The sequence below is a fragment of the Thunnus albacares genome, chromosome 17 (assembly GCF_914725855.1).
Source record: "Thunnus albacares chromosome 17, fThuAlb1.1, whole genome shotgun sequence".
Taxonomy (NCBI): Eukaryota; Metazoa; Chordata; class Actinopteri; order Scombriformes; family Scombridae; genus Thunnus; species Thunnus albacares.
Genome location: NC_058122.1, coordinates 11,545,364 through 11,557,473, shown reverse-complemented (window position 1 = coordinate 11,557,473; position 12,110 = coordinate 11,545,364). Strand labels below are relative to the sequence as shown.

The 12,110-nt window shown below is 40.6% G+C and overlaps 1 protein-coding gene across 17 annotated transcripts in view; it reads left to right on the top strand.

Moving 5' to 3' along the window:
- The first annotated feature begins 644 nt into the window (after positions 1-644).
- mapk8ip3 (mitogen-activated protein kinase 8 interacting protein 3) overlaps positions 645-12,110 on the top strand; it is a 32,335-nt gene continuing 20,869 nt past the window's right edge. For 4 of the 17 annotated variants that reach the window (XM_044331689.1, XM_044331697.1, XM_044331692.1 and 1 more), the window contains exons 1-6: positions 647-1,744; positions 6,178-6,298; positions 7,189-7,259; positions 8,072-8,163; positions 9,072-9,095; positions 11,529-11,679. In XM_044331689.1, the coding sequence (XP_044187624.1) occupies positions 1,439-1,744; positions 6,178-6,298; positions 7,189-7,259; positions 8,072-8,163; positions 9,072-9,095; positions 11,529-11,679 (765 nt within the window). In that variant the 5' untranslated portion in view covers positions 647-1,438. Of the gene's footprint in view, positions 1,745-6,177; positions 6,299-7,188; positions 7,260-8,071; positions 8,164-9,071; positions 9,096-11,528; positions 11,680-12,110 lie in introns of all 17 variants that reach the window. The other 13 variants (XM_044331703.1, XM_044331699.1, XM_044331704.1 and 10 more) reach the window with 11 other exon arrangements.

Sequence of the window (12,110 nt, the reverse complement as noted above, 5' to 3'; positions counted from 1 at the left end):
TCTTGTTGCTACAGTTTAATGTTTGAGCTTCACTGTGCAGAATGATGAATGTGCAGAGTTTGACACTAGAAGGCTGTTTTCACATTCATGCTGAAAATGGGAAGTTTCTCTGAGCTCACTGAAAATCAGATTTTTTGTGGCCTACATGCAGGAAGTCAAACATGGTCCAGTATTCAATTTACACAGGTGTGATGTGGAAACTTGAAGCATCCAGTGCACAAACACTGAGAACTTACTTTACAGTGAAGCAGGAGATATCTTGTGTCCAGCAGTTAATCTTTTGAAATTAAAAATATTACATATTCACAGATTCTGGACTCTTTAATGAGGGAGGAGCAGATGTAATCTTAAGGATTTTAAAGAGGTAATTATATATTTTTATGGGAATATATTTATATATTTATGTATGTTTATATGTCTTAATACATGTGTGGAGGGGATCTTTAAGGATATAGCACTTACTATCTAAATTACATTCGAACATTTAAATAATTCAGTTGTAAAAAATATATCCAGAAGTAAAAAAGATAAATCATCTTGGCATCATTGAAAAGCTGAGAATATATCGTGTTCATATCCAACAACCATATGAGCATGAATTTCACCTTTAATCTGCTCTCTGCAGCTCTACTTTGAATCCTCGAAACTGACTTCCGGTGTCGCGTGTCTGACTTGACGCAGTCAGTCCGCTCGTTCAATGCAGACGGTGTGACGTCATCCAGAGTCGGTCAGCTGGCTCCTCCATCTGAACAGCAGGGAGAGCCTCTCCCATAGGGAGACATCACCATCAACGCCCGAGCCTGGCCAGCAGCATCGGCAGCCCGCTGCAACGGGGGGACAAAACATGGAAGAAACGATATTATAGAGGCGGATCGGGCGTCGGCGGGGATCGGGAGCGTTAGATTATTTATTTAACTATTTATTTATTTATTTCCCCTGCCAGTAATGGCTGGGGTCCATGGCTGCGGCTGCTGAGAGGCAGGTGCAATATTATCGACGGGGGTATTTCGTTCCTCGGCATGGACTCAGCGAGGGCCGATCCACAGGCTGGCCCACCCCACGCCCGCTGAGATCAGATGCTCTCTTCGGGAGGAGAGCGATAGCAGGGCCGCGTCTGGAGGCGATACAACGGGCTGGCGGTGGAGGAGGAGGGGGCCCTCTTTACATCAAAATATAAATATATTTTCAGTACCGAGCTCAAGGTTATGCGCCGTCACACAACAACAGTCAGTTGAAGTAAATATGTGCTGCTGCAAGATGGCATAAGTGTTTTTTTTATTATTATTATTTTTATTTGAGGAAAGACTGTGATTGCATGTCCCCCTTCTCCTGTGCTGACCGGATCCAAAACCTGTAACAGTCTCGCCTTACAGGCCTGAAAAACTGTTTGAGCGCAGCCTCCTCATCTGGAAAACAGAAGCCGGCTCCAGCTGCCAAGATGATGGAGCTGCAGATAGACGAGGTGGTCTATCAGGACGACTACGGCTCCGGCTCCGTGATGTCGGAGCGGGTGTCGGGCCTGGCCAACAGCATCTACCGGGAGTTCGAGCGGCTGATCCGCAGCTATGACGAGGAGGTGGTGAAGGAGCTGATGCCGCTGGTGGTGAACGTCCTGGAGAACCTGGACGCGGTGCTGACCGAGAACCAGGAGCACGAAGTGGAGCTTGAGCTGCTGAAGGAGGACAACGAGCAGCTCATCACCCAGTATGAAAGGGAGAAAGCGCTGCGCAAGCAGGCAGAGGAGGTGAGTAACCCCCGGCACTGGCTGGGCCTCCAGCCGCATCATCACATCCAACTTCCTGCTGCTTCTCCGTAGTCACGGTGCTCCTGTCTGAGCGGAGAGGCTTCACCGGACATGTGACTCATGTTTAGGCCTGTGACATGAGAGTGTTCAGTTTATTTTTAGTTTCAATTCATTGCCGACCATTATTGTGTCTCTTAAAGCTGTTAAAAGAACATCTGTTGTGATAAAAATTTAGAAGCACGTGATAGTGTATTTTAGCACAACTACCTATAATACTCCATTTGTTGACGATGTACTAAAACTGTTTCTTACTGTGTAAAAAAATACTTCACCTTCCTTAAATGAAAGTTGTACCAAAACTATACTCATGTAAAAAATAGCAAAGACTTTGTTTTTACTCAATAAGTAACTTGGTGAGAAATGTAATGCAAAGTCTGAAATTTAGTGAAGCAATAGTATAAAATCCTGCAAAAATGCTATATAGGATACTTCACAATTCAAGGAAAAGTAAACTACTTAATTTAAATCTGTTTAGCTGGTTTCCAGGGATATTTAACTGATATTATACCATGTAAGCTGAGATGTTGTGGTCATTCACAGATACACTGTCTGCATATTAGTGGAGGAATGTTTCTTTAGGATACGGTTGTAGCAAAGTTAATATGCATGTAGACCACCTTACATGCAAGTAAACAGTACTCAGAGGTTCAGTCCAAACACATTGTTATTGATCGCAGAATGAAGCATTTGTATTCCAGCCTGAATAGGTGCTGCTTCCACTTCTACTACTATGTCTGTTAATACTTCTGTACTACCACTGGATCTTTCTCAATGTGTACTATTACAGATGTTACTGTCAGAGCAACTTCTACCACTAACAGTGCCTCCACCACTGCAAATACTAACCCTTCTTCTAACAACAGTAACACACCTATAAAACAGAAATTGACCTTATTTTTAGCTCTCTTTTCCAATTTATACTTGAGCTGAGTCTCATATGCAAATGCAAAATCACCCAATATGCAAACAGAAAGTAAGGACTCGATAGCAGTACGTACAGTATCTGGTGATAAAGGGACAGTCAGCTGAAACAGACGATGGATGTAAGCACGACTCCCGAGTGGGCGTTCACAACTGAAAACACTGCAAGAACAGGGACACAAACAATAAAAGCGGACATCAATATGGAGCTATTACATTACCGGTTAAACTCCACCTCCAGCAAATCTTTTTCCCCCACCACTGTCTTTCTGTGACCGGTGTCACAGCAGCCGTGGGATCCAGCAGGCATCATAAAGCAACTTTAATCCTCCTCCCATCCAAAGAGGCCTCAGCATATCACTGGCAGCTCTGCTAGTATCAGCTTAGCTCAGCTTTTAGTCTGTTTCATCATCTGTTCTCCCCTCTGTGTTTTCTCCCTATGTCACTTTATCTAGTTTGTTTTCACTTTAAGCTGTTAATTTAGAAAAGGCTTGTTGGTTCATGTTAATATTTCAGTGTAAGCATATTTAAGCTTATTTTCATTTCATGACAGAAAAAGCTCATTTACCTTAAAAACACGCTCGCATTTTAAGTATTAGCTGGAAATAACTCCTGCAGGTAACAGTTGGTGCTGAGCCAGCTGGAGCTCTTGTTTTTAATGACGGGTCCTGATGGGTTTTTTTCATTTTTTTCTCAACAGTTGTGCCAATACTGAAACTGAGAGTGTTCATATGATAACCGCTGGTGAAGAGAAAATAGAAATAATGATATCATATCCCCTAACATACACTGTTCTGTGTCTCAATTAAGTGAAAACATATTGCAGAGATGTGTCTGGATTTAGTGGAAATCAGATATCAAGGCCTGTAATATGTTTTTGTGCAATAACAAAAAGACTATTGGCCAGCTTGATACACCAAAACATGCTTTAAGAGCAGTCTGTCCTTCCACAAAATCTTGAAATTAACTTTGTAATTGATAATTAATTTAGATTTTAATTTCATTCAATGATCTTTTTTCTTGATGTTTTTGGCATTCAGGTTTCTTTTCAATGCAAGGTTGTGCTTGCAGCTGTTAACCGAAGCGGATTTACATCTCTGCTCAAATTAGGTGACAAATTTGAATGCAACAAATAAACAGAGAGACAGTTTTGTGTAACTGTTAGAGGGGCACAAAGGGGGATGGGACGACGTGCGAGGGGTGGGGAATTATAGGAAATCAATAGTACACAGAGCACACTGAGGGAGCCTGGCACTGTAACCTGATTTGTGCTTATGAGGAGCGGCAGAGGCAGAGCAACAATAGCAGCAAAAAAAAGGAAATAGACGGAGGTTTAGAGAGCTGCAGGATGAGCGAGTGAACTCACAGGCCCGGTCGGACAGAGAGAGAGAGAGAGAGAGAGAGAGAGAGAGATAGCGAGAGAGAGAGACACGGAGGCTGATGAGAAAAAAAGAGCAGAGTGAGAGAGAATCTCAGAGCCTGAGGAAAACAATAGTGCACACTGGGAGCAAGACACTGGTAGCAACGAGCAAAAAGCGGCTCAGATTACAAGGTTATTAAGCTCTAGCTGATGGTAAACAAAGCAAACAACTCCCTGTCTCCTCGTGAGGCCTTCACTACGATATCCAGGATCACAGTTATTCAAGTGGCGTTAACTAATTTTGTCGCATCTTTGTTGCTGCGCAGTTTTCTGTCTCATTCTGACACTTCTCACAGCATGATGACAGAAATAGATTAGCCATCACTCAGCTCTATCTGATCATGTTCTCATCACCTTTTCTCTTGATGTGATTTGCTGTAGTCAAATATACACCAACGACTGATTGAACTTGTCAGCTCTGATCAATAATTGAGACAAAAGAAAAAGAAGACACAACCAATGAAACGTATTTGAATGGACAGTTACCGCATGTCATTATTTTCATGGTGTTGTCAGTTCACTCTCTCTGCAGGGGGGCGTAGTAGAAAGTGTGACCACACTGCAATCAAATGCACTTAACGGAGCTCTGGTTTGTCAGTGAAGCACATAAGCTGCACTCATCACAAGGCTACTTCATGAATAATTCATACAGGACAGAATAACACAATATTCCAGCCCATAAATATGTACATTTTGTCAATTAACCTGTGTAATTATTGTTTACGTTAATGAAATGTAATTTTGACAATCCCATGTCACAAAAGCACTACCACTAGAGAAGTACTAGAGAGGTTATGTGTTTGATTCAGGTAAAAGCAGTTAACAGCAGAGTGCATTTGAAGGGCGTTACTGAAAGACGTGTTCGCAGCCCAAGGGCATAAGGATATTATTACCTGAATACTACAGGTTTTATTCCCTATTATAATTTCAGTCAAAAAAAGACACCCATTAAGAGCAGAAGACATTTCTGCTTTTGTCTGTTTAGATGAGATTTATTCTTTTTCTTCTGTCATCAGGTGAACAATTACATTTTTAGCAAACAGTTTAGAAAACAGACCATGCTGTCCCTCAGATATGAATATCAAATGTTATGAGAGATGGAAAAGATTGTGTGTGTATATTGTCAGATTTTCAAGTATTTCATTGGTAGTAAAGGGTACAAAAACAACATAGGATGAAGCCTGTTTAAACACTTTGGTAATTAATAGTAAGATACAAATTCACCTTTAATTGAGTCACATTTTTGTGATTAATTAAGGTGTTTTGCTACAGAAACCCGTCTCGTTAAATTGGCTAGTACGTAGGTAGAGTCACATCTCTGTGATATTGCAGCTAACTCTCACCTTCAGAGGTGGAGACAGTCAGCAGCTGAAGGGACTGACGTGTTTGTTTATTTACCTGCTAAAATCAACTCCACACAACAAGGATTGTTGTTCTCCTGTGTCTTAATATATCAATGCTAGTTGTATTTTCAAAGGGTGATCATAATTCAGCCGTTGGCTTTTTGTGTGCTGCATATCTGCTGCATATTCCTGGTTCCATGGTCTCCCTGCAGTCAGAGGATTACAGTATTAAGACTTCATGGACTTGCTGCACTGAAAAAAGGACGTCATTGTGAACAGCTTTATAAAAAAAACACAGGCAGTGTGAAAAGGAAGTAGGCAACTCTGTGTTTACCTCTTCTGGCTGCTCAGTTGCAGAGTTTATGTGAACACTGTGGGACAAATGGAGATTTCTTACAGAGCTCCTGACCAACTCCAACCTTTCTGGAGGCTTTGATAATTACCTTATTCTTTTTTTAGTTTTTGAACCTGTGCCTTGTTCTGAAAGGTGATTATTCAACATATCTGCTGCAAACAATTTCATAATTACAATACAATTTGATGTATTGGCCACAAGCATAGTGATCATAGCGTGTTGTGTTTCTTTCCCTATTAATTACACAAATAAAATGTGTATCCAATAGTTGAAATATTATATAATTGTCACTTGAAGTACAGTTTGTGAATTGATTTCATGTGTCCTCTATCAGAAATTCATTGAATTCGAGGATGCGTTGGAAGCTGAGAAGAAGGACCTGCAGATACAGGTGGAGTTTCTGGAGCTGCAGGGGAAACAGCTGGAGCTCAAGACAAAGAATTATTCTGATCAGAGTGAGTGGACACACGTCTTTACCACAAACATTTACTGTATGTTTCCATAATATACCGTACGTGCAGCACATGTGGCTCTTATTGATGAATGTCCCGGGCAGAGCTGAAATCAGTGAAAGTTAATTCCAATACTATGTTTAGATTTTAAGTCAAGACCAGGGAAAATAGAAGCAAGACAAGACACATTTAAAAAGGATACTTTTATTTATGCAGGAGAAGGGTTGAATCAACGTCCAGTTTGACCAAGAAAAGAAGATGAATGAAATGGAAAACATGAAAAATTGGTGCTGAGACCAAATTTGAGTCCTTCAAGCTGTTTTTCTACAGATACACAAAGAAAAGAAAAAGTAACACTCAAGCTGAAGAATACATTTCCATTTTAGTTCTATGAGGAAGATGGAAAGGGAAGTAGACACACTGCAGCTGGAGGACATTATATTTTTAGATTGTTGGTGCTTTTGAACTAACACCCGATTTACTTTTTTTCACATGTCAGAACCTTATGAGTAATCGCACACATATTTAATTGGCTGTTAAGTTTTATTTTTATTTCACTATCTACCCTTAATGTGTGGGTTTTTCTTGATGTTTTTCTATTGGAGTTTATACCTACATAGTTCAGCATTTTAAATACATAGCAAACGGCAAATAATAAGATTAAACACTAGTTGAAAAACTTCACTTAGGTTTGTCATATTCTACACTCTGTCCATTGTCATGAAAGCCAAGCCTTCATGTTTAATTGGTGACAAAATATCACATGATGTTGCCAATTGGTGAGGATTAGATTCAGAGCTATTTGCACTCATTACCTTTTCACTTTGTTATCATTTGAAGAGTCCCTCCTGGTTTCTCGCTGTTGAACAGTTGTCTGTCTGTTTGTCTTTCAGTCACTCGGTTGGAAGAGAGAGAATCAGACATGAAGAAAGAGTACAACGCTCTGCACCAGCGCCACACTGAGGTGAGAGCAAACGTACAACCTGATGCCTCTTTCGCCACATATGTCAAAAGTTAGAAAATCTACTTTTTTAACTGGACTCTTACATTCATCTCATATTTCTAACATGATTTATTACATTACTATTGCTCCAAAATCCACCACAACATTTGAATACTGTCAATATTATCACACTAAAATGGTAAAACCATTTACAATGAGACAAAATATTGCAGTAAAGGAGCATACCAATGTTTTTGCATGTTTTAGGCCAAAACAGATACTTTTTACTTCAAAACCATGTCACATTAATTCACATTTTCAATGGCTTTTTTCTCCTACAGTCCAGACAGCCATTGGTTTCAGATGAAAATGCACTTGTAAGTGCAAAATAAGTGCAAAGTATAAATTGTATTACCACGCACTGATAATGTAACAAAAGTAAAATCAGACATGTTTGTTGCTTTGATGGATTATCTCACACAAATCTCTGCAAATTGATCCTCAAATCAAAGTGAAGTGAGTGGAAAACAATGGCTGCCTGGAGAGTAGAAATAAGACAAAACATCAAAAACAAGACTGTGTGTGGAAAGAAAACCAGTTGGCATTAACATCAGTTGTAAGTGATTTGTAGTGAATAAAAAGCAATATGCAAAAGCCACGATAAAGTTACTTTGAGCTCTACAGTCTCACAATTTAGTTATTGTGATACTAAGGTGGAGTAGTTTACAGATTTTGTAATTAAATCACTGCAACACCTTTACTCAACAGTCCATGTCATCTTCCTCTCCCTCTCTTCTCACATCTCTTCATTTTCTTGCCATCATGGATCACAGATGATTCAGACGTACGTGGAGCACATAGAGCGGTCCAAAATACAGCAGGCAGGGAGCAACAGCCAATCAGACGGCCCCGGCTGTGGACGAACGTGAGTTGATGTTTGTGCGTGTTGATGTGGGAGTGTAAAGGTCATGTGTATCTATATTTTTTTGTGTTGATTTGAACTGTAACTGTCACCCGTCGTCTTGTTGCTGATGTTTCGTGTTTTGTCCTGAATGTATCAGGCTGTTCATGCTTCTACATGCTCACTGCGTCGATGCTGGCATTTATGTTTGTCAGGAGCCACGATAAACAGCTGGTGCTGCCTGCTGACAAAGAGGAGAGGCGACATACAGAGAACAGCCGCCATTACGAGACTTGTGGGAAATAATTAGAAAAAAAAAGAAAGTTTGGAGTTCATTCGCCAGCTTGCAGTTTTCAGCAGTTGTCGGTCGCTCATGAGTCCTGAATATTTATGAGCACAAAACAAGACGAGGAGCGGGACATCTGGTGAAGCCTCTGTAGCTGAACCGCAGATTAGTCGCCTCCTGCAACATGTTCACTATAGTATCCTAAAAATCTATTCAGCCACAGTGTCTTATCAAAAGCACACTAATCCTACAAATCTTCAGTGACTGTTAAAAATAGAGCACTGAACAGGGCTGATCTTTGCTCATGATTTTTTTTGGGATAGTCGTGGGGATGGTTGCATGTAAAACACCAATGAGGCTTACGAGATTCAGTACTTTTTGATACAATAGGGACTGCTTTGAAATCTAGTTAACATCTGATTATCAGAGGCAGATTTAATAAGAAGAATAAGAATAGAACATCTTTTAAGACTTTTCAGACTTGTAAAAATATTTGTAGCGTGACTTATGAAGGTGAAAAAGTGTGTGTGTGTGTTTGTGTGTGTTCATGTGTCATGGCATGTTCCTGTCTGCTTTCTCTCTCTAATCAGTGTCTGTCTGTCTTGTCTGTCTTGCTGGCTTGCTCTCTGTGCTGCTGTTTGCACAGTCAACGCCACACATGGAGGAAAAGGTAAATCCAACATGGTCCCAAAAACTGCCCTCACACCTTTTCCCTCAGCTCTGCCATCTAAACCGGCCTGCTTGGACTTTGCCGATGCCCCTTCTCATACCTTTGCCGTGCCTCAGCGTCTTGTACAAAGAAATGTTCATTTATGCTTTTTGCTAATTAGTCGTTGTTGCCTGTAACAGCTGTTTATTTTCCCGAATGTATCAATAATGTTGCATTTGAACGACAAATAATGAAATAAGGAATGATACAAAGGTCATGTTGTCCAGTTTTCTCTGTCCACTTTCTCCCTCATATGTTTGTATGTTTCCTGTCTGCTCTGCTTGTCTGTTTGTCTGTCTCTCTTCCAAAAGCAAAACATTCATGTACTGTGTGCAAAGAGGATGCAATTATAAGGATATGCATTAATTTTGAGTGAAGAAGTAATCTGTGCTTGCTGTAGGCCGTATAGTATGTTATCTTCTAAGAGTTGCTTGAACTTTTTTAATTTGTATCATTGTCTGATGTGGAAGAAAAAACAAGATTTTATTTAACTTTACATAAAAAGTTTTGTAAGTTTTGTTTCAGTCAGTTTTGTTCAGGCATCATTCAACCAAAAACTGCATGTAGTTAATCAGCTATTCAATCAACCGATACTTGTACGGTACTTTTGTAGGAATACCTTTAAACTTTTGTTTGATGTTATAGTTGTGGTATTCTATATAATGTATGTATGTGCCTGTAGTGCCGGCTCTGCCTGTTTAAATGACTTGCATTTGCTCCAATCTGTGTCTCTCTAGTAAATAAAGAAAGCTAATGAGACATTAAGACAATGTTAGGCTTGGTGAACTGGACTGCATGCCATCAGAGCCCTTATTTCTTCTCCTTGTTGGGCTTGTGGGCCATTTGACTTTCCCCTAAAATCCCTGTCTTGCTCTATTTACATATTACTTGTTTTTTAATGTATCAGGACATGAGTTTGATTGCAGCCTTTGCTGTGTCCTCCTTGTGTTAATGTGTTTTTCCTCTGGGTGCTCTGGTTTTCTCCCCCCCAAAAATGCAGTTTGGGTGAACTAGAGACCCACAATTCACAATTTTTCAAGTCTGTCTTAAAACAACAGTCAGGTGCCCATATGAACACTGAAAGGGGTTTTCCTCACTGTAATCATTCCTCCTGTTCATACTGGCTATTAAAATATCCCCTTCACAAATGTGCTTTCAATGTAAGTGATGGAGGCCAAAATCTACAGTGTGTCCACACAGTCATTTTGTGCAAAAATGCATTTAAAAGTTGATCTGAGGCTTATATGAGGCTTCAGCGGTCTGAGTTAGTCATATCAAGTGGATATCTGCCACATTTACAGTCTTTTTAGTATCAAATTCCCTCTTAGTGTTTCCTCGGACAGTGTTTCCCTGTTGAGCTGCGGTGGAAGTATAATAACAAAAAGGGGGACTTTGGCACTAAAAAGACGTTGAAATGTATCTACTTGATTTGACTCATTTGGACGGCTGAAGCTTCATATTCGCTTCATATAAACTTTTAATACATTTTTGCATTTTTTGTGGATTTTGGCCCTCATCACTTACATTGTAAGTGCATTATGAAGGGATCCTCTAATGGCCAGTATTAACAGGCAGATTGATTACAGCAAGAAAAACCTATTTCAATGTTCATTTGTTCTCTTGACTGTTGTTTTAAGACAGACTTTATTGTGGACTTGTTCTTTAAAGGAATAGTTTGACATCTTGTGAAATGCACTTACTAGCTTTCTTGCCGAGAGGATTGATACCACTCTTGTGTCTGCACAGTAAATATGAAACTACAGCCAGCAGCTGGTTAGCGTAGCTTAGTACAAACACTGGAGACAGAGGCAAACAGTTAGCCTGGCTCTGTCCAAAGGTAACAACAGCAGCGCCTCTAAAGCTTTCTAATTAACACGCTGTGTCTTGTTTGTCAATCAGTTAATCAGTTCAGCTGAAGTGTAGAAATGAGGGTCATGTTCCAGGCTATTTCTTGTCTTGGACCAGATTAAACAAATGAGATATAACATGTTAATTAAAGAATTTTAGAAGTGCTGCTCATTTAATTTTGCTACCTTTGGACAGAGCTAGGCTACCTGTTTCCCCCTGTTTCCAGTCTTAATGCTAAGCTAAGCTAACTGGCTGCTGGCTGTAACTGTTAGCTTCATATTTAGTGTACATGAGACATGAAAGTGGTATTGATCGTCTCATTTAACCCTCTGCAAGAAAGCAACTAAGTGCATTTCCCAAGACGCCAAATTACTCCTGCAAGTTTACCATAGTTATGAATGTGAGTGATTGTTTTCAACGACACACTAGCAAATTGTCCAGGTTGTTTTAATGCATGCCAGGATAGGCTGCAGCCCTGGAGAGGAAAAGGGAAGTAAATTAATAAATGAATAACTAACAGTCTCCTCTCTGTGTCTCCTCTGCCAGCAGCAAAGCGGAGCGGCCGCCGTCATTGAGCCTGTACCCCAGTGGCGAGGGCATGGTACGTGGGGGTCTGGGGGTGGCTAGGATGATGCCTGGGAAAGACATCTGGCAGGTCAGCGAGCTCAGCCAGTCTACCTTCAGCTCCGCCTATCAGGTGGGACCAACAGCGGCCCTGTCTTTCCTCCACGACCACACCTGCAGCCTGGGGAGTGGAAGGGGGAGGGGCCAGCTTTACCGCTACCCGTCCTGCTAGCCACACCCAAAAGGACCACCTCCCCCTCAAGCCTGCTTGTGTCACTTTAGAGGAAAACTATTTTATTCCCATCACTTGGAAATCTGCCCTTTAAAGTCAGATTTGTTAGGTATATATGTTGACTCAAGCAAGCAGGGGTCTACATTGCTTTTCCATGGACTTTTCTTTATAACTGTGATTCTTTTTTGTGTGATCGTGGAGCTTCTTCCATGTGTCCTCATGTTTTAGTTTACACTTTAAGTTGAAGCTTGTGTTTCCAAGTGTTCCTCCTTTTATTTAAACTAAGCTTCTCATACAATTTGATGGCAGATATAGTGAGAGAAGCAGCCAAG